The 22393-nt window shown below is 54.1% G+C and overlaps 1 protein-coding gene across 1 annotated transcript; it reads right to left on the minus strand.

Annotated features, from left to right (window-relative positions):
* Positions 1 to 10269: 10269 nt before the first annotated feature.
* LOC144719055 (uncharacterized) lies at positions 10270 to 20630 on the minus strand. Its single transcript, XM_078594817.1, has 3 exons — positions 19673 to 20630; positions 16691 to 16860; positions 10270 to 12677 (listed from the first exon to the last, which is right to left on the minus strand). Exons 1-3 carry the CDS (start codon positions 20022 to 20024, stop codon positions 11976 to 11978), a joined length of 1224 nt encoding a protein of 407 aa, XP_078450943.1. The 5' UTR covers positions 20025 to 20630; the 3' UTR covers positions 10270 to 11975.
* Positions 20631 to 22393: the final 1763 nt, after the last annotated feature.

A 22393-nucleotide genomic window follows, 5' to 3' on the forward strand; every position in this document is an offset into this window, starting at 1 on the left:
ATCGCGCGTCGAGAGCGTTTTAGCGATCTCGCAAACCCCGACTGGCAGCACGACGCGTCAGCTCACGGGTGACTTACACGGCGACGGATGCCGCGTAGCTCGCACGGCTTACAACGCACCGCATAGAACCCTCGTCTCGTGCCGTGTGAATGAGAGGCGCGTGCTTGTGTGAATGCGTGTGTACACGTGGATGTGTGCGCGATAGTCTAGCGGTTAGCGCGCTGCGCTATGAACCTAGCGACTCGGGTTCGATTCCCGCTCACCAGTGACGATTATCTGAACTGGTCCTAGGCCTCCCCTAGGTCGACTCAGCCTGAAATGAGTACCTGGTGTGGTGTGTAAAACATCGCCACTGGGGAGACAAAGGCGGTCGGGCGTGGTGCTGGCCACCCACCCCCTCGTGTACCGTTCCGGCCTTCATAGGTGCTCGCTAACAGCACTTGCCCTTACAGTCTGTTGAGGCTACACGGGGGCCTCTTTGTGTGTGTGTGCATCAGCCAGTCATCTCAGTCAGTCGACCCGTGGCACCTGCTGGGTCTGCCCCGTGACCTCCTGCCAGCGGGCGTTCGACACTTCACGTGGCAGCCTCAAGGTGCACATAGCCTGGCACAAGCGTCGGGGTGACGTCACCGCTACTTAGTGGCGATTGGCGGTTGTTGTTGTTGTCGTGTGTGTGTGTGGGCATGCAATGTTCTGTATATATAGGTGTCTGTATACGTGCGCGCGTGTGGGAAGCGGTCGTGCAGCGGTTAGCGCTACGCCGCGCTACGAACCCGGCGACCCGAGTTCGATTCCCGCTCACGGCCAACACCGGAGTGACGATTATTTGAACCAGTCTTGGGCCTCCCCTAGGTGGACTTAGCCTCAAATCAGTATCCGGTGCGGTGTGGAAACATCGCCCAACAGTCTGTTAAGGCTACACGGGGGATCTTTGTCTTTGTGTGTGGGAAGCGGCCGTGCAGCGGTTAGCGCTACGCCGCGCTACGAACCCGGCGACCCGAGTTCGAATCCCGCTCACGGCCAACACCGGTGTGACGATTATCTGAACCGGTCCTGGGTGTCCCCTGGGTCGACTCAGCCTTAAATGAGTCCCTGGTGCGGTGTGTGTATGAGCACCACTGGGGAGACAAAGGCGGCTGGGCGTGGTCTTTCTAATCACAACGTAGCGCTGTAATAGGTGCGCGCTAACAGCACTTGCCTCGAGATGGTATTCGTAGCTTTAGGCGGATCTTTGGCGCACAATACATTGTATGTGTATGCATGTGTTTAGAAGTGTTTGTGTGTGTACCCGTGTTTTTGTGTTGCCGTATTGTCCGGATTATAAGACGCACTAAAGACCCCCCCCCACCCACAACCCCATGCATTTTAAAGCAAAACTTTGGGTGCGTCTTATAATCCGGTATAATTGCGTATTTTAAAACAATGTTGTAACACTTTGGGCTTATTATTTGAAGCCCATAATTTGCGCTCGAGTTTTTTTTGTGTGTTTGTATTGTTTGTTCTTGTAACCTCCTGCCCCGCCCCCGGACTGGACATGTGTGAATAAGAGCTTTGCAGCTCATCGGATTCCGCCGTTCCGCAAACGCCACTGTTCGTGTCGCTGTTCATCTGCCCGCTTACGAATCTGGTCGTCGCCAAACACGTTTGAACAATATTCTTTGGATCTTTCGGTAAAGTCAAGTAGGTAGAAAAATAAAACAAAATTAAAAAATTAACCCGTAAAAACAAAGTTTTTCACTATAAATCCTTTATATGCGTCCTCTGGCTTGAGATGGCTGCCACCTATGGGTCAGATGATTGCCTGCCACCATTAAGCAATTGGTAATTAAATATAATTTATTTTTTCCTAAAAAGTGTAACATTTTGGAAAAAAAAATTCACTCAAATAAATTGTCACGCACAACGAGTCTGTGTGCAAAATGTCAGCTCGATTGGATCACGGGAAGTGGGTTATAAAAACGACCGAAAGATTTGCACGGTCGTAAGCGCGCAAGCAAGCAAGTGTAGGGCTGTTACAGAGAGCCCGTTATGCATGGCAGCCTATGGTAAACAAACACAGTAGGCGGGGCTACATGTGTGCACAAGCAGGTGCCCTCTGCGACGTCCGCGCCAGACACCCTGGGGGGTCGATTCGGTCGTTATGATCCCCCGGGGCCCCACCCCTCAGGGAGGGGTTGGGTATAAAAGGGGATTGTATCGAAGGGCTCGGGAGTGATGTTTAGCTAAAGAAGAGGAGGCGGAAGACGTCTGAGATAGAGCCCTGGACTCCCCCTGGTACGCCGTCCTTATCAGGACCGCGCAGGCTCGAGCCAGTGGCGTGGTACCAGAGCCAGAGCCAGTGCTGGTCTGGACTCTGGGTACCGGGCCCGACTGACCAGTGTCGGGCCAAGATAGCCTCCCCTAGCCCATTAGTGGAGGACTCAGAGGCAGGCTAGGGTTAGCTAGAGAGGTGTGTCCTCAGATAGACGGGTGAGGGGGCCGATACCCCCTCAAATGTGTATGTCACAACGTTGGTGTTAAATAAAGAAGTGTGCCTCCAACTCCGGTGTGAACGAGTCGTGAGCGTTACTACATCTGGCGTCAGAAGTGAAACAAAGTACGAACATGGATACACGCCGGACGACTCGAGTCGGAGTACCAGGGGCGGAGGACACCGCTGCAGTCGGAGGGCCCGAGATGGCTGAAGATGCCATCGAGCAGCCGGGGCTGGGTGCATCCACGCCACAGCAGCTGGAGGAAGGGGAGCCGTCGACGGAGGGGCTGAGGCAGGCGCACGCGAAGCTGGCCGAGCTGCTGTACGCCGCAGCCGCCATGCTCGACAACATCACGCGGCTGGGGGCTGCGGGACCGCCACGAGGCGACAGCAGCCAACGACCACAGCGCCTTCCCGCCATTTCAACGGAGCAACATTTTGAAACTCCCGCCATCGCCGCAGCTGCTGTTGAGGGCGTGGCCGCTCTAAGCATCGCGTCCAACGGCGGGAGTACAGTGCCTGCCGCGTCACCACGGGTGCGACCGGCGATGCCATCGCTGGTTCGTGCCGACGCTGAGTTGAGTGAGGCGGACGAGGGAGTGCGTTCTTCCTCTGCAGCCGCTGCCTTACATCAGCGGCTACCTCCACTCAAGGAATTTGTGGGCGAGGATGGCGACTGGGGCGGCTTCCAGCGGCGCTTCCTCGCTCACCAGGAGATGGCACAGTGGACAGACGCCGAGGCTCTCCGCGCGCTGCCAGCACTTCTCGACAGCGACGCCCTCGCCACTCTAACATCGGCTTCGAAGGAGAGGCGCTCCACGCTGCGGAAGGCGATGCAGGTGCTGTCGGCGGTATATGGTCCACCATCGGACTGTCGCCAACTCTTTTACGATCGCCAGCGGGGGACGAAGGAGTCGCCCCTGGCGTACCGCACAAGCCTCCTGGCACTGGCGAAGGAGGCCTTTCCACGAATGGATGACGAGGGTGTCGACGCCATGGTGACAGAGAAGATACTTTTGCTGGCGGACGACTTAGACATCGTCATTGTCGCACAGGACGATGCAGAGATGTGCTCCCTCCAAGCGGCCCGTCTCCTCCACGCAAACCTGTCCTCTCAACGACGGAAGGCCAGCAAGGCGGCGAGCGGGCGCGCCGTCGCTGCGGCCACCCTCCCGGCGGAAGAGGTTTGCGCCATCAACCATCGACGGCAGCACGGAGCGGGAGCGCGGGAGGACCGGGCCGGTTCAAGCCGTCTACAACGTCCATCGTCGCCACCAGCGCTTCCACGCTGTTATAACTGCGGCATCCGGGGCCACGTCGCCTCGGGGTGCCGCTCTCCTCGGCAGCGCGGAACGACACCTCAACGGGACGCCGGCCCTCGTCACAAGCTCCACCATCATAATCCGGCGAGTCGCGGCACCCCTCATGTTTGGCCCACGCACACGCCCGTCACACACTCGAACACCGCAGCGAAGGGGGGGCAAATATCGCGTACCATGGCACCAACACGCACCGCTCTGGGTACTCACATTGAACCCAGCCAGTGGTCCGTGTTGGCCCATCGGGTTGTAGCCGCGTCATCGGGGTCGTCGGCCGTTGTGGGTCACATCGATGGGGTCGAGGTGCGCATCCTGGTCGATACAGGAGCATCGGCGACCATTATTTCGGAGTTGATTTATAACATTCTCCCTGCCCAGAGCCGTCCTTTGATGCCTGTTAATGTGCCATTCTTTGCTGCTAACGGGGGTTCACTTGGCATCATCGGACAAATTCGAGCCCAAATTTGTGTCGGGGATATTAAATTATCTGGGCCGATTTTTGTTTCCTCCTCGCTGGCGGTTCCGTGCCTGCTGGGGACGGATTTCCTGGCCAAAATGCCGATTAGGATATTAATCGACCAGGGATGCATTGAGCTCCCATCGGGCCGACGCATGGCGTTTTTGCCATCCCCCGCTACGAGCCGGACGGCGTTCGCGACGGTGCCGGCGTTCGTAGATAGAACGGTGCGCGTTCCTCCGGGGGCGCAAATGTTAATTCCTTTGAGACTTCGGCGGCCCTTCGCTAAGGGCATTGGGGCTCAAGGGGTTTTGCTGGGACCGTCTAGGGCCGGGGTCAGTGGACCTAATTTACTCCCGGCCCAGACCATAGTGAGAGGGGATGGAGAACCCTTCATCGCGGTCCTCAATGTGGGCTCGCAGACGGTGGTGGTCCCACAGGGGACCGTGCTTGCTCACGCAACGCCGGTGCCCTGTGAGGAACCCGTCGCGAGTCATGTCGGCGCTGCCCCTGCACCGCGACCACATTCAGACAGCGATGAAGGGTGGCTCGAGGCGCTTTGCGCGGGATCGACGGACCTGTCAAATTTAGAGCGCCAACGTCTTAAGACACTACTGAGGGAATTTTCCGACGTTTTCAGTCGGGATAAATACGATTTGGGCTGCACTCATCTGCTGCGTCACCATATTGATACGGGTGACAGCGCGCCAATACGCCAAAATCCTTTTCGGTTGAGTCCCGCCGAAAAGGACCATGTCAAATCGGCTGTTGATGACATGCTAGCCGCCGACATAATTTCTCCCTCCAACAGCCCTTGGGGAGCGCCGATCGTCCTGGTTAAGAAGCAGGACGGTTCGTTGCGGTTTTGCGTTGACTTTCGGCGCCTTAATAAAATTACGGTTGCCGACGCATACCCGCTCCCACGGATGGACGAATCGCTTGACGCCTTGGCGGGAGCGCGATTCTTCTCCACATTGGACTTACTTTCGGGATTCTGGCAGCTTCCTCTGGACGATGATTCAAAGCCTAAAACTGCTTTCCGTACTCCGCACGGCCTGTTTCAATTCAACCGGTTGCCGATGGGCTTACACTCAGCGCCGGCAACTTTCCAGCGGTTGATGGAATTGGTTTTGGCTGGATTGCAATGGGAGTCGTGCCTGATTTATTTGGATGACGTCATTGTCTTTGGCAAAACTTTTGAGGAACATCTCCAGAGGTTGCGGGCGGTTTTCCTAAAGATGCGGGCTGCTAATTTGAAATTTAAGCCCCAAAAATGCCATTTGTTACGCGAGTCGGTGCGTTATTTGGGGCACATCGTGGGGCGCTCAGGTATTTCTACCGATCCCGCCAAAACGCAGTGTGTAAGCTCCTGGCCGACTCCCACCTCAGTGGGAGAGGTTAGGAGTTTTATTGGGTTTGCGTCGTATTATAGACGCTTCGTCGCTAATTTTGCGACTATCGCCAAACCCCTACATGCTTTAACATCTAAAGGGGTTCGGTTTTGCTGGGGTCAGGAGGAGGAGGCTGCTTTTTGCTCCCTTCGGGATGCTTTGGTAAACGCTCCTCCCCTGATTTACCCTGATTTTTCAAAACCGTTCTTGCTCGACACCGATGCGAGCAACACGGGTATTGGGGGCGTGCTCTCCCAGGTGGTTGACGGCGTGGAACATGTGGTTGCGTACGGCAGTCGGGTGTTGTCTCCAGCGGAGCAACGGTATTGTGTCACCCGTAGGGAACTGTTGGCAATTGTCCATTTCGTCCAACAGTATCGCCCATATCTGTACGGTCGGCATTTCACCGTCCGCACAGATCATGCGGCACTGCAGTACGCCCTGAGGGTTCAACAGCCATCGGGACAATTGTCCCGATGGTTGGAGGTCCTCCAGGATTACGATTTCCAAACCACATACCGTAAGGGCGTTCGCCACACCAACGCGGACGCTCTGTCACGCTTGCCAACCACCTCCGAGTGTGCATGCCTCCTGGGGTCTGGACGTTGCAGGCCTCCAGGGGACACATCGGTACCTGTCTTGGCGGCCGCCAACGACGACGATGCAATGGTTCCTAATTCGATCGAACAGCAGGGCAAAGATTCCCTGTTGGGGTTGCCCGTCATTGAATGGGGGCGCCTCCAGATGGAGGATGTCTCCCTCCTCGGGTGGCGACGTCGCGTTGGCGGTGCGGCGGGGGGAAAAAGTGGTGGTTCCGACGCATGGGAAATGTGCCAAGGTCTGCTAATGCATTGGGACGGGAAGTCACGTCGACATCGGCTGGTTGTCCCTACTGGGTTGCGGGGTAGGGTGGTATGGGCCGCTCATGAGCGCCTCCTACACCTGGGGACCCAAAAGACTCTCGCCTTGCTGCAACTTGATTTTTACTGGCCTGGCATGACGAGGGATGTGGGGGATTTGTTGGGATCGTGCCCTCAATGTGCACAACGCAAACCGCCGGCACGGGAGTCTAACCCGCCCTTGCAATCGATCAAAGTGTCCAGGATAAACGAGCTGGTCGCTCTGGACATTTTGGGACCATTCCCCGCCACCCCCAGAGGGAATAGATATTTGTTGACGGGTGTCGAGTATTTTACACGCTGGCCTATGGCCTGGCCTTTGGCCAACCAGTCGGCAGCAGCCATCGTGGAGGCCTTTGTTCAGGGTTATGTCCTGGACAAAGGTGCTCCAGAGAGGCTGCTGACCGACCAGGGCAGAAATTTTTCCGGTAAACTACTCAGACAAGTCTGCGATCTCCTGGGCACAAAGAAAATTCGGACCTCCCCATATCACCCACAAACTGACGGGATGGTCGAACGTTTGCATCGCACCATCTCGTCCATGTTATCACAACAAGTTTCGGACTCGCAAACGGATTGGGACCTACAAATTCAGGGGGTCTTGGCGGCGTACCGGATGGCACCCCATGCGGCTACGGGGTTTTCTCCCTTTTACCTCATGTACGGCCGAGAACCAGACCCGCCTGTTCGTGCCCAGTTGCGGATCCCCGTGCCGCAGGGAAAAACTAATCTGGCTGACCACGTTAAATTTAATCTGGACAAATTGACCGAGGCACGGGATGCTGCAATGCAAAACTCTGACCTCCGTCAGAAGGCAAATGAGCGCCTCAGATTGAGTCGAGCGCACATGCTGCAGTGGAAGCCGGGGGACAAGGCATGGTTGCACTGCCCCCAGGTGCCACTGGCAACCTCCTCTAAACTTGTGCGGCCGTGGCGGGGCCCTGTGGAAGTGGTGGAGGTGTTACGTCCGCAGTGCGTGCGCATCAAGTGGGGGAAGCGGCGATGGTTCGTGCACCCCTCCAGATTAAAACCCTTCGCTGCGGTACACGACCCCACTTCACACGCGCGTGGCCAAACATGTGGGGGGTCGGCCGACTTGCTGGGTCCGTCTCTGTCGCTCTCACCTGATGCCTTGCCGGCTGTGCCACCTTCAGGAGCATCAGGAGTGACGGGCTCACGCCCGATCACCCCTCCTGCGGATACCGAGGGTCACGCGGAGTCAGAGGAATGCTCACCTCAAGACGGACAGTCGCCACCTGATGGTCCGCCACGCGGGGTTACCCCGTGTGAGGGGCCCGCTGCAAGGACGCGCGCTAAAATGCGCAAACTGTTGTGAGGCCGGAAAATGTGTACATAGCTGTTGTGTTTATTGGCTGTTGTGTGGATGGTGTGTTTCCCGCTCCTCGGATGTACATATGTTGGGTTCACCGTTTGTTGTGTGTGCGGGGTGGGTTCCCTGCTGGTTGTATATAAGCTGTTTTTTTACGGAATTCGTATTTATTCGGGGGGGTGCGACGGGTTGTTTCTCATCTTGTTGTTGTGTCTTGTTCTGGTTCCTGTTATGGTTCAAAAATAGTGAGGCACACGTCAGGGGGTGAAGGCACCTTTATTGTCAAATTTTGTATGTTGGCAGCCGGGACGGCTGCATGCTATGTGGGGGGGAGTGATGTAGGGCTGTTACAGAGAGCCCGTTATGCATGGCAGCCTATGGTAAACAAACACAGTAGGCGGGGCTACATGTGTGCACAAGCAGGTGCCCTCTGCGACGTCCGCGCCAGACACCCTGGGGGGTCGATTCGGTCGTTATGATCCCCCGGGGCCCCACCCCTCAGGGAGGGGTTGGGTATAAAAGGGGATTGTATCGAAGGGCTCGGGAGTGATGTTTAGCTAAAGAAGAGGAGGCGGAAGACGTCTGAGATAGAGCCCTGGACTCCCCCTGGTACGCCGTCCTTATCAGGACCGCGCAGGCTCGAGCCAGTGGCGTGGTACCAGAGCCAGAGCCAGTGCTGGTCTGGACTCTGGGTACCGGGCCCGACTGACCAGTGTCGGGCCAAGATAGCCTCCCCTAGCCCATTAGTGGAGGACTCAGAGGCAGGCTAGGGTTAGCTAGAGAGGTGTGTCCTCAGATAGACGGGTGAGGGGGCCGATACCCCCTCAAATGTGTATGTCACAACGTTGGTGTTAAATAAAGAAGTGTGCCTCCAACTCCGGTGTGAACGAGTCGTGAGCGTTACTACACAAGCAAGTGAACTTAATATAAAGGATTTAAAAATAAAACAAAATAATTTGGTTAAATGTTTCTACCTACGTGACTTTTCCTGCAGTCACGAAAGCTTCAAATCACGTTGGAACAATTCACGGGGAAGTCTCCAACTCTCCGACTCTCATCGTCCACTCTCCTCCATCCCTCCACTGACCTCTCCGCGTATTCGCCTTGGAGGTGGGCCGTTGCACCGAAACGTCGCAATGGGTTTTTTCTTTTTTTTTTTACAAATGAGTTAAGTTTATAGATATTTTTTTATAATCTAGTATGTTGAGCGCGGGATCAGATCTTGTGTCATTGTATTTACGCACCGGGCACAACAGGTGTTGGGGTGGGTGTTACTTTACGGAGCGCCTTAAAACCCGGAGAATACGATGTGTACCTGTGTGTGTGTACGCGTGTGTGTGTACGTGTGTGTACGTGTGTATATGTGTACGTGTGTGTACGTGTGTGTACGTGTGTGTGTACGCGTGTGTGTGTACGTGTGTGTACGTGTGTGTGTACGCGTGTGTGTGTACGTGTGTGTACGCGTGTGTGTGTACGTGTGTGTACGTGTGTGTATGTGTACGTGTGTGTACGTGTGTGTACGTGTGTGTGTACGCGTGTGTGTGTACGTGTGTGTACGTGTGTGTGTACGCGTGTGTGTGTACGTGTGTGTACGTGTGTGTATGTGTACGTGTGTGTACGTGTGTGTACGTGTGTGTGTACGCGTGTGTGTGTACGTGTGTGTATGTGTACGTGTGTGTACGTGTGTGTACGTGTGTGTGTACGCGTGTGTGTGTGTACGTTATCTGTTAAGGCTATACGGGGGATCTTTGTCTTTGTATCTGTGTACGTACGTGTGTTAACGTGTGTGTATGTATTATGTGGGTAGCGGTAGTGCAGCTGTTAGCGCGCTGCGCTACGAACCTGGCGAGCTGGGTTCGATTCCCGCTCACGGCCAACACCAGTGACTATTATCTGAACCGGTCCTGGGCCTCCCCTAGGTCGACTCAGCCTCAAATGAGTACCTGGTGCGGTGTGTAAACATTGCCACTAGGGAGACAAAGGCGGCCGGGCGTGGTGTTGGCCACCCACCCCCTCGTGTGCCGTGCCGGCCTTCATAGGTGCTCGCTAACAGCACTTGCCCCAGCAGTCTGTTAAGACTATATGGGGGATCTTTGTCTTTGTGTACGTGGTGTTGGCCACCCACCCCTTCGTGTGCCGTGCCGGCCATCATAGGTGCTCGCTAAGCAGCACTTTCCCCTACAGTCTGTTAAGGCTATATGGGGGATCTTTGTCTTTGTCTACGTGGTGCTGGCCACCTACCCCCTCGTGTGCCGTGCCGGCCTTCATAGGTGCTCGCTAAGCAGCACTTGCCCCTACAGGCTACACGTTTGAAGGCCACACGGGGGGGGGGGGGCTTCGTCTCGTACCCAGTTGGGTGTTGCGTGACTTGGCGGTCACGGAATGACTTGACGAGTCGCGCTCATGAAACCGTCTCTCTTTTATATTTATATAAAGATGTCCCGCGACAGCCTGCTCCGAGTCCAACTCTCAAAACGCACGCGGCACGCAACATCACGTCGTGGTGATTCCGTTCCCGTATGCATAATAAAGTATACGCGTATAGAATTGCATATATAATATCCTTATTAATTAAAAAGAAACTGTTACGTGGTTCGCAAGGGTTCTTGTGTTGCCTCCTACTCACATGTAGCATCTCTGACATCCATAACTTCGTCTTTATCATCATCATCATGGCCATCATCATCATTGCCATCATCATCATCATTACCGTCACCATCATCATCATCACACGCTTTGGCAAATCGCGTAAGTGGCTATGGCTAACTGATGAAATCACTAAAAGTTGCGTGATCGGTTACTTTTTTTTACATCTCTCTCGAAACAAAATTATCGAGCTACATACGCATCGTCACCACCAGCCGCGTAAAAATCGTGAACTCTGATTGACTTAAAAATGTGTTTTCAAAACGGTTGCTAGATAAATAATTCAATATAAACGATGCGAGTGAGGGTGCTTTAAATTGCCTCACAGTTGGTTAACTAAAGGGCATTGTAATACTGTATATAGCACGTACGTTTATATTAAAGCAAATCAGTGTGTAGATAGATAAACGGCATCGCCCCCGCCATAGGAATATTGAATTTCCACCGTTGGCTTAGAAATCGATTTCCCCCCCCCCCCCCATCCACACCGCCCCTCGTCCCATGTTCTATTCTATGTCTTTTTCCACTGCAGAAGCCGAGCCGTGCCGTGCCGCTCCACGTCACACCCCTGGCCCTGCTTGGCCCCGAGCGAGATTTTCCGGTGTCTTCGTGGATAGAGCAGAGTCTCACCGGTTTGGGTTTCCGGATCAGCTCGGCAAATAGCCAGTGGGTAAATAACCCGAACCGTGAAGGAACCGTGCTGGCGCGGTTTGGACGTGCCAGTGGAAAAGAGATATTCATTGACTTGACCCTGCGGGGTAATGATTCACCCAGCACCTGCGATGTGATTATATATTTATATTAAAAGCTGTGCTGTGTAAGTGTTAAGAATGGCTACAGACAGGAAACAATTTCAATAAATAAATACATTTCTTGAGAATTATTTAGATTTTTCTTTCAATTTAGATTCAAAATGTTGGCGCGGGCGAAGAGCCAATCAACGGTGGCTCGCAATGACAAAGCGGAAGTCTTTAACGTCCGCCTCAACGGCAGACGGTGGGCTTTGGTAATGAATGAACTTAATCACGAACGCAGGAGCGTTCAACTGCAGCACAGAAGTCCAACTGCGCATGGTCGGAGGGTCGACTTATTCAGCCCATCATCTCTCCCGGGGGGGAGGTCGATACATTCAGTACCATCACTCCACTCATAGTCAAAAACTCGACAGCGGTTGTTCTCCGAGCAGAGCCGTCTGTGGGAGGAGGGGGGGGGGTTGAGGCCCGACGCCTTCAAACTAAACTGGAAGTATTGGATCTGACACCGGTGAAGTCGAAGCACGGCCCCCCCCCCCAAAATCGCGGGGCCCAGGGCGGTTCCCCCCCTCCCCCCTTCGTACCCTAGGGACGGCTCTACCTACGAGGTTACTGGCCCTCGTCATAGAAACGTGGAATTCCCACCAATAGCCAGTGGGTCACCAACGCCCCTATGTACTCGGTGACGATTTGCATTAATGACAGCGTTCATTCGCCAACCGCACTCGACTGAGCACTCCCCACCGCCACCGCCGCCGCCTGCCCCCCATCTTCTCCAAATGTCAGCGGCGGGGTCGCGGCCACTGCGGGGGGTCTCTGCCGCATCACCTCGTCGTCCTCCTCCTCCACCTCCACCAAATCCTCCCCCTCCTCCTCCTCCCGGTCTTCCACCTCGTCCATCGCCGCCTCCTCCAGCTGCTCCACCAAGAAGCCCAGCGGCTGCTCCACGAGGAGGAGGCCTCTCGTCGTCGGGGCCGCTTCCCTGTCCTCCGCCCCCTTCCTGCGCGGGCACGGAGCCAGCGAGGGCAGCAGGAGGCTCTCCACGCTGAATGGGATCACGGCTCGGCGCTTGGGGGTCCGGCACCCTGGGGAGGGGTCTGCGGGTCGCGATGGGTGGCGAGGGGATCTGGTGGGCCCCTGCTGCTGCTCCTGCTGCTGCCCCTGCTGCAGGTGCTGTCCATGGTGCTGCTGCCCCTGCTGCTGCTGCCCCTGCTGCTGCTGCTGCTGCTCCTGCTGCTGCTGCTTTCTCCTCTTCTTGTCGCGCCGCTGCCGCTCCCTGCGGGCGATCTCGGCGGGGTCCATGGGCTCCCCGCTGCACGTGAGCGGGTGGGCGTTGTGCGCCGGTCTGCCGGGTCCCTTGCGCGTGTTTTCCTTCTTGCGCCACTTGGCGCGCCGGTTCTGGAACCACACCTGAAGGGGGCAGGCGGTAAGGGAGGGGAAGGGATGTGAAAGAGGGAGGGGAAAGGGAGGCGTAACGGCGAGGGGGAGAGAAAGAGGGGGAGAGGCAGGGATGGAGGCATGTGGATGGCGATGAGGGTGAGGGAGCGAGGACGAGGGGGGACGGAGGGAGGGAAAATAAATCGGAGGCGAGGGAAGGTTGAGAACGCGAGCGAGGGAAATGAGTGGAGGGAAAGAGGTGGAGAGGAGGGAGCGGGGTGGTCGCGGGAGGGGAGGGAGAGAGCAAAAGAGAGATTTGCAGAGTTAAACAAGTACGCAAAGAGGTGAGCAAATCACTTGACTCAGGTGCATGCACTGCATACATATACGCAAAGACGTAGTTGATGGTATAGTAAGTAAATACAGAGATAACCAGATACACAGACGGACGAGCACACAACCAGAGAGAAATTAACAAACACACACAGAGGGAAGGCGGCCAAGCGGACAGATCAACGTGGAGATGGAGCAGGATCGGAATGGATGGAAGCAACCAGCGCTGCAGCGTGGAGGGATGGCGACGGCGTTTTAGAGGAGGCCTCCATCCAGCAGTGGAGAAACCGTGGCTCATGATGATTATGATGGTGGGGAGGAGGCCTTCATCTCGCAATGGATCGACCATGGCTGCTGCTGCTGATGATGATGATGCTGATAATGATGATGAACTTTAGTTGGTAAAACTGATTTATATTTTGTGCCACGGTAAATTACCAGTTGATTGCATTTACGGTGTAAGAAAAAAAAAAACCCGATCATACTGACGAAAAAATAAATGACTTAACAGACATAAAAAAAAAACCCATATATGTACAAAAGCGCCCCCCACGGTATAGACGGCAAACGGGCAGACGGCGAGAGTCAAATAAACACGAAAGTGAGCAATAGAAAGAGTTAAGCAATCGTCGCGACGACTCGTAACGGCGGCAAGTAAACGAACGCTTCGCATGTGGAGCGAGAGTGTCAGAGTGGACGCGACGCCCTGCTCAACAGAGCCACATCTCCTTGTTCAGAGGCCCTGAGCCGGTGGTGGAAATTCCACGTTCCTATGGCAGAAGGAAAGAGTATATCCACAGAACAGACCAACTAATAAGTGGGTCTCGTTTTTATCGCCCCCCCCCCCCCCCAGAAGGGATGATGGGCTGAGTGCCCTCCGGGTGCATCAAGTGAGTCTACCGCGAATCTATGCGATGGAGAGATTTTACTTCCCCGCCATAGGAATGTGGAATGTGCACCAGTTACTCAATACTGTCAATTAATTAAATTATTCATTTAAACATCACTAATTAGAGCTAATACGATTCATAACAAAAACAAATATACACCCATTCGGGAATAAAAGCTGATTCGAAACTGAGAGTTTATAAATCTCAACGTCCGTGTTTGTTTCCTAACTCCATCATTTTGCACTATAAACGATTGCGTGCGTTTGTAAATAGAGTACGGGTGTTTGTAGAAACCATTATCAATAATGTACACCGCTGAATTGTTGACTATACTTCACCACGTTGGTCAATGCGGGTTGGTGATGTTTAGCCGCGTCCGGGAATCGAAATCGGGTCACTACAGAGTTTAGTGCGCAAGTGCGCTAATCGTTGCGCCACCGCTCCCCTCACCCCCCCCCCCCCCCCAATTAGTTATATTTTATGATAAATATAAAAATGTTGAAACAAATAAAACGCACACGTATTGTGTTGCTGCAATTGTATTGTCTCGATAATGAAATTCATTTAAGGTTAAGCTTCACCATTGTTGATTGTGAAATTGAATAGTATATTTTAATACGCACAGAAAAAGCTAAAATAATGTGCATCACAATTAATAATTTACCGTGGGGAGTTGGGGGGGGGGGGGTAGGCGACGTAGAATAATTATATTGCCAAATTTGTGTTGTAAGACCTTCCACCACCCAACACAGACAACGCACTTAGATTACATTATTTAACAATGCACCGACCCGGTGATTTGAACAACCAACAGGTTATATTCTTACAACCAAAAATATCAGCAAATTAACCACGATTGTACATTATTTTTGTCAAATATTAACTTTTACCATAATGGTAAAAAATCTAGAATCTTATTTTAAAATGATAATTGAATGTATAATGTACCATTACAATTGTCATGTGCATGAAATGTTTCTACAACGTTTATACGTTGCCCGAAAAGGTAAAAATTGTGATATTTACTGCACCACTGTCGTCATAAATGATAGAAAAATCTAATATATTTCTGGAAATATCTCGTTCATTGAAAAAAACATCGAAATAATTGTCAACTTTAATATACAGTACTGGCCATCATAGTAAAACTAATTTATATTATGCGTGTTGGTCGAGGCCATACACAATTACAGTAAAATATTTCTAAGTAAAATTTGGATTATATTGTTCACAGTAGTTTGCAATACACACAGATCACTTTATCGTTATGATTATTGATGATAAAACAATTCATATATAGTACTGATAAAAATATTCGGTAAACTCTTTACCATAGCCGTTATTATGGAGGTAATTATGTTTTGACAAAAAAGTAAATAGAATCAACTATACATTTAAACTAAACTATTAAACCTTTTTTTTATTCTAGATTTGAAGCTTATTTCACCCGGTAAGGCTGTTCAGCTTTTTTCAGAAGCGACCTGGCCACAAATGATAGCTCAACGAAGTTGGCTTATCATCAGAATATGGCTTATCATCGCGTAGAAATGTATAGCAGTCAAATACTCTAAACGCGTGATGTTGATTCTAAATGTAGAGGGAAAAACCGGACGACCCGGAGAAAAATCCACGCGACCACTGGGAGAACATGCCAACTCCAAATATACAGCAGGCGTCCGAGACGGGATCAAACCCACGGCCTCCTGCATAGCAGGCGAGGTAGTTAACATCTCGCCACAGTGGCAACACAAAAAAAAAACTTTTACCACCTAAAGATCATAATTATTATAATTATTATCAACATCATCTTCATCAGCAGTCGTGATAGATCCACTGCTAGATGACGGCCTCCCCACCATCATCAACAAGAGCCATGGTCTATCTACTGCTGGATGAAGGCTTCCTCCTCCCCACCATCATCATCATCGTGAGCTCATGGTCCATCCACTGTTGGACGATTTAATCACTCCATCTCCTCGGTGGTGGTCCGCCCCATCGGAACGGCTTCCATTTGTTTTGCCTGCCCGCTCCGTCACCATCCTTGGCCCGGCAAGAGTGTGTCATCGTTTGGTGAAAGTAGACATCTACCGAGACGGCAATGCCCTACGCTACCAGCGCACGTGCCACGCGGAGAGAACTAGGTACAAATTCGTGCCAGTGCTGTACCAACGTAGAGGAGCGGTGTCGCTCAGTGGTTTGTGCAGTGCCCCGGGAAAGACGTCGACAACACCAACAACAAAACCCGCACGGACTACCTCGCTCACCTCGACTTCCGGCCACGGCTAACATCAGCGGTGGCTCTGTGAACCGGTCCCGGTGGATCTATCTGTCCCACGGTCGACGTAGCCTCAGCATTAATGCCCGGTTCGGCGCGTAAATAACCATCGGCACTGGGGATACAAAGGCGGTCGGGCGTTGCGCTGACCACCCATCCCCCGTCCTCTCCGTGTGCCGTACCAGCTTTCATCTCGTGCTACTCGTTAACGGCACTGGGAATACAAAGGCGGCCGGGCGTGGCGCTGACCACCCCCATCCATCCCCTCCCCTAAGTGTGCCGTATCGCCACCCCACCGCATCCCCAACCGTTTGTCGAGGCTGCCCGCGGGGCGCCTTCGTCTTGCGCCACGTGGTGTTGGTTCACCTGCACGCCACGTGGTGTTGGTTCACCTGCACGCCACGTGGTGTTGGTTCACCTGCACGCCACGTGGTGTTCGTTCACCTGCACGCCACGTGGTGTTGGTTCACCTGCACGCCACGTGGTGTTGGTTCACCTGCACGCCACGTGGTGTTGGTTCACCTGCACGCCACGTGGTGTTGGTTCACCTGCACGCGGGACTCCAGCAGGTCGAGGCGAAGCGCCAGCGCCTCGCGCATGAACACGTCCGGGTAGTGGCTGCCCGCGAACGCGCGCTCCAGCTCCTCCAGCTGCCAGCCGGAGAAGTTGGTTCGGGTACGACGCCTCTTGCAGGCGCGCAGACCGGGGTCCGGGGAACCTGGCTCGGAGGGAGAGCAGGGGTCGTGATTATTATCAACATCATCATCATCATCATCACATTTGTACCTTGCTGATCTCGTCAAGGGGCATAAACAATCATCGCGCGAACTCCGCTCATCCTCGTAGCAGCAGCAGCAGCGGCGGCTTTTGGCTGAGCACCGTCGAACAAAGACGACGGTCACCGCGTCACGCGCTTCCAGACGCACTTCGGCGGCCGTCTGGAACGCTCTTCCTTCCGATATTAGGAAGTCACTGGAGCTGTGCACTTATTAATATAGATTGAAAACTCATCTCTTTAGAACCGCTTCTCGTGATTCATCTGGTGTCCTTCCCTGGCACCTCCGATTATCACGGCTGGCTACGTACGGTGCGAAAGAAGTTCGACTCACATACGTGGGAAGTACTTGGAGCGCCGTAATGTTCACCATTAATATCCAAATATAACCCTCACCCTTCACCACCCCTCACACACACCCATCATCCTATCTCCTCCTAACCCCAAACTTTAACCCCTAACCGTAACGCTACCCCTAGACACTAACTCTAACCCCTGACCCGAACCCCTCATTATAACCCTTAACCCTAACTCTGACCAAAAACCGTTAACCCCGGAAAGTGAACATTCGGTTCGGGACCTGGCTCCCGTGTCTCTGTGCGTAGTCTCAGTGTCTCGGTGTCCCCGTGTCTCTGTGCGTCGTCTCCGTGTCTCGGTGTCCCCGCGTCTCTCTGCGTAGTCTCCGTGTCTCGGTTTCCCCGTGTCTCTGTGCGAAGTTTCCGTGTCTCTGCGTAATCTCCGTGTCTCTGTACGTAGTCCCCGTGTCTCTGTGCGTAGTCTCGGTGTCTCGGTGTCCCCGTGTCTCTGTGCACAGTCCCCGCGTCTCTCTGCGTAGTCCCCGTGTCTTTGTGCGTCGTCTCCGTGTCTCTGTGTCTCCGTATCTCCGTGTCTCCGTGTCTCTGTGTCCCCGTGTCTCTGTGCGTCGTCTCCGTGTTTCCGTGTCCCCGCGTCTCTCTGCGTAATCTCCGTGTCCCGGTGTCCCCGTGTCTCTGTGCGTAGTTTCCGTGTCTCTGCGTAATCTCCGTGTCTCTGTGCGTAGTCCCCGTGTCTCTGTGCGTAGTCTCGGTGTCTCAGTGTCCCCGTGTCTCTGTGCACAGTCCCCGCGTCTCTCTGCGTAGTCCCCGTGTCTCTGTGCGTCGTTTCCGTGTCTCTGTGTCTCCGTATCTCCGTGTCTCTGTGTCCCCGTGTCTCTGTGCGTCGTCTCCGTGTCTCTGTGTCCCCGTGTCTCTGTGCGTAGTCTCGGTGTCTCGGTGTCCCCGCGTCTCTCTCCGCAGTCTCCGTGTCTCCGTGTCTCCGTACAAAGTCACCGTGTCTCTGTGTCTCTGTGTCCCCGTGTCTCTGTCCGTAGTCTCCGTGTCTCTGTGTCTCCGTGTCTCTGTGTCCCCGTGTCTCTTTCCGCAGTCTCCGTGTCTCGGTGTCCCCGTGTCTCTGTGCACAGTCCCCGCGTCTCTCTGCGTAGTCCCCGTGTCTCTGTGCGTCGTTTCCGTGTCTCTGTGTCTCCGTGTCTCTGTGTCTCCGTGTCTCTGTGTCCCCGTGTCTCTGTGAGTAGTCTCCGTGTCTCTGTGTCCCCGTGTCTCTGTGCGTCGTCTCCGTGTCTCTGTGTCCCCGTGTCTCTGTGCGTAGTCCCCGTGTCTCTGTGTCCCCGTGTCTATGTGCGTAGTCCCCGTGTCTCTGTGTCCCCGTGTCTCTGTGCGTAGTCCCCGTGTCTCTTTGTCCCCGTGTGTATGTGCGTAGTTCCCGTGTCTCTGTGTCCCCGTGTCTCTGTGCGTAGTCTCCGTGTCTCCGTGTCCCCGTGTCTCTGTGCGTAGTCTTCGTGTCTCCGTACAAAGTCTCCGTGTCTCGGTGTCCCCGCGTCTCTGTGCGTAGTCTCCGTGTCTCCGTGTCCCCGTACAAAGTCACCGTGTCTCTGTGTCTCTGTGTCTTTGTGTCCCCGTGTCTCTGTCCGTAGTCTCCGTGTCTCTGTGTCTCCGTGTCTCTGTGTCCCCGTGTCTCTGTCCGTAGTCTCGGTGTCTCGGTGTCCCCGCGTCTCTCTCCGCAGTCTCCGTGTCTCGGTGTCCCCGTGTCTCTGTGCATAGTCCCCGCGTCTCTCTGCATAGTCCCCGTGTCTCTGTGCATAGTCTCGGTGTCTCTGTGTCCCCGTGTCTCTGTGCGTAGTCTCCGTGACTCTGTGTCCCCGTGTCTCTGTTCGCAATCTCCGTGTCTCTGTGTCCCCGTGTCTCTGTGCGTAGTCTCCGTGACTCTGTGTCCCCGTGTCTCTGTGCGTAGTCTCCGTGTCTCTGTGTCCCCGTGTCTCTGTGCGTAATCTCCCTGTCTCTGCGTCCCCGTGTCTCTGTCCGTAGTCTCCGTGTTCCCGTGTCTCTGTGCGTAATCTCCGTGTCTCTGTGTCCCCGTGTCTCTGTGCATAGTCCCCTTGTCTCTGTGCGTTGTCCACGTGTCTCCGTGTCTCTGTGCGTCGTCCCCGTCTCTCTGCCTCGTGTCCCCCTTCACATAACTCGTGTCCCGGCGTCACTGTCCCATGTCCCCGTCACCCCGCGTTTTCAGTCGTCCCACGTCTCCGCGTCCCGACGTATTGTGTCCCCGTGCCTTTGTCTCGCGTGCCCCGAAACTCCGTGCAACTTTTCCTCCACGTCTCGATCTCGCATCGCCGTCTCTCACATCCCATGCGTGTCCCTGTGACCCCGTGTCCTCTGACCCCGGTGTCATCGCGCGCCTGTCCCTCGGTGTCCGCCGTGTCGGTCTCCCCGACGTCTCTCACCCGCGCACGTGGAGCCCGCACTCGTCGTCTCGTCACCTCCACCGCGGACCCCGAAGCTCGCGGGTTCGAACCCGGGCGCAGTCGCGCTCCCCAGGACCTGAAACCCGCCCGGGACCGCGGCCAGGGGAAGCTGAAGTTGATGCTGATGGTGCTGCTGTTGCTGCTGCTGATGATGATGGTGCTGGTGATGATGCTGCTGATGGAGGTGTTGTTGTTGGTGGTGGTGGTGCTGCTGTTGCTGCTGGTGGTGGTGGTGGTGAGGATGGTGGTGGGGATGGTGGTGGTGATGGTGGTGGTGATGGTGTTGATGGTGGAGATGATGATGCGGATGAGGAAGGTGTTGATGGAGCATCGTCGGGCCGGGTGCGCGCAGCAGCTGCTGCTGGTGACGATGATGATGACTATGATGATGGTGATTATGACGACGATTATGATGGTGATTATGGGCTATTGCGTACTGATGCTGCTGATGATGATTATGATGATGGAACCGAAGTTGCTTCTGCCGATGCTGCTGTTGTTGTTGCTGCTGCTGGTGATGATTATAGTGACGGTGATGATGGCAATACTATCGCTGCTGTTACTTCTGCTGCTGATGCTGCTGATGATAACGGAACGGCAGTTCCTCCTTCTGCTGCTGATGTTGCTGCTGTTGCTGAAGCTGCTGTAATTAAAATTTTCTTCTGCAGCTGACGATGATTGCGGAACATTCGATGCTGCTGATGCTGATGCTTTTGAAACTGCTGTTGCTACTTCTACTGCTGCTTCTGCTGTTGCTGCTGCTTCAACTTATTCTGTCTTGTGCTGTTGCTTGCTGCTGCTGCTGTTAATGATGATAACGATTATGGAACCACCACCACCGCCGCCGCTGCTGCTGCTACTGCCCAGACAGGTCGCGCCGTCCCTCAGATCTCTGATGGAAGGTGGTGATGGTGGAGGTGATGGTGGTGGTGGTGGGTGGTGGAGGGTGATGTTTGAATGATTGAGGTGGTGGGTGGGTGGGGGGGGAGCTGCGTTCGACAGGGTGGTGGGACGAGGAGGTGGGAGAGCGGGGAGGGGGCGGCGGTGTGGGAGTCTGCGGGGTGGGAGGAGGGGTGGGGGGTCCCCTTGGTCGGGAAGCAGGAGGGGGGTGGGGGGGAGTCAAGGGGAGACGGAGGAGGTGAGGTTGCCTGCGGCTGTGTAGGAGGGGTGGCGTGCTACGCGGAGGAGGATGAAAGTGGGTGGTGGTGGTGATGGTGCCGTTGCTGTTGCTGCTAATGTTATGATTGTGGTTGTGATGATGATGGTGGTGGTGGTGATGGTGCCGTTGCTGTTGCTGCTAATGTTATGATTGTGGTTGTGATGATGATGGTGGTGGTGGTGATGGTGCCGTTGCTGCTGCTGCTACTAATGTTATGATTGTGGTTGTGATGATGATGATGATGGTGGTGGTGGTGCCGTTGCTGCTGCTGCTACTAATGTTATGATTGTGGTTGTGATGATGATGATGGTGGTGGTGGTGATGGTGCCGTTGCTGCTACTAATGTTATGATTGTGGTTGTGATGATGATGGTGGTGATGGTGCCGTTGCTGCTGCTGCTAATGTTATGATTGTGGTTGTGATGATGGTGGTGGTGGTGGTGCCGTTGCTGCTGCTAATGTTATGATTGTGGTTGTGATGATGATGGTGGTGGTGATGGTGCCGTTGCTGCTGCTGCTAATGTTATGATTGTGGTTGTGATGATGGTGGTGGTGGTGGTGCCGTTGCTGCTGCTGCTACTAATGTCATGATTGTGGTTGTGATGATGACGATGATGGTGGTGGTGATGATGGTGCCGCTGCTGCTACTAATGTTATGATTGTGGTTGTGATGATGATGGTGGTGGTGGTGGTGATGATGGTGCCGTTGCTGCTACTAATGTTATGATTGTGGTTGTGATGATGATGGTGGTGATGGTGCCGCTGCTGCTGCTGCTACTAATGTTATGATTGTGGTTGTGATGATGTTGATGATGATGGTGGTGGTGGTTGCGATAGTAGAGGCAATGCAGGCAAAGGAGCGACGCTCACAACAACGAGCAGAGCGCCCCGGCGTATAAAACACAGCATGTGGGTGGAGCGCATGTGGCGCATCTGGGAGTCTTTATTGGCAAATGATGAGCTGACGAAGTAGTGCAGAAGCTGGAGCTGCGTGGACTTGCCGATGAGCGGTACCAGCGGTGTCAACATCGGCTTCGAAAAGGAGGAGGCTCGTGAAGGACGCTGCTGCTACTGGGTAGTTGGAGGCAGTCGCCCTCCAGCAACAGCGGAGGGCAGAGGAGGGACGCTCACAACAACGAGCGGAGCGCCGGGCGGATAAAAAAAAAAACCCCCGCAGCAAGTGACACAACTCTAGATTTGAAGCTTTCGTGACTGCAAGGATTCATACTCTTAGGGTTTTTCGGTAAAGTCACGTAGGTAAAATGAAACAAATAAAATAGTAGAAATAATAATTATTTTATTTCTATTATTATTTCTACCATATTTAGTATAGAGTTTATTATTTATTTAGTATTACTTATTTATTTATACCCACGTGACAGAGGTCGCAACCGGGTACCCGATACCCGTACCCTACCCGATACCCGGCTACCCGTACCCGGCCGGGTACGTGGCAGGTGCGGATCGCGGGCGCCCGGTCCGTGACTTCGCATTCGCCATCCCTAATGACCTCTTAATGTCGCGCGCGCGTGTAAATTAGGA

Source organism: Lampetra planeri, chromosome 5 (genome assembly GCF_965212315.1).
Source record: "Lampetra planeri chromosome 5, kcLamPlan1.2.h2, whole genome shotgun sequence".
Classification (NCBI taxonomy): domain Eukaryota; kingdom Metazoa; phylum Chordata; class Hyperoartia; order Petromyzontiformes; family Petromyzontidae; genus Lampetra; species Lampetra planeri.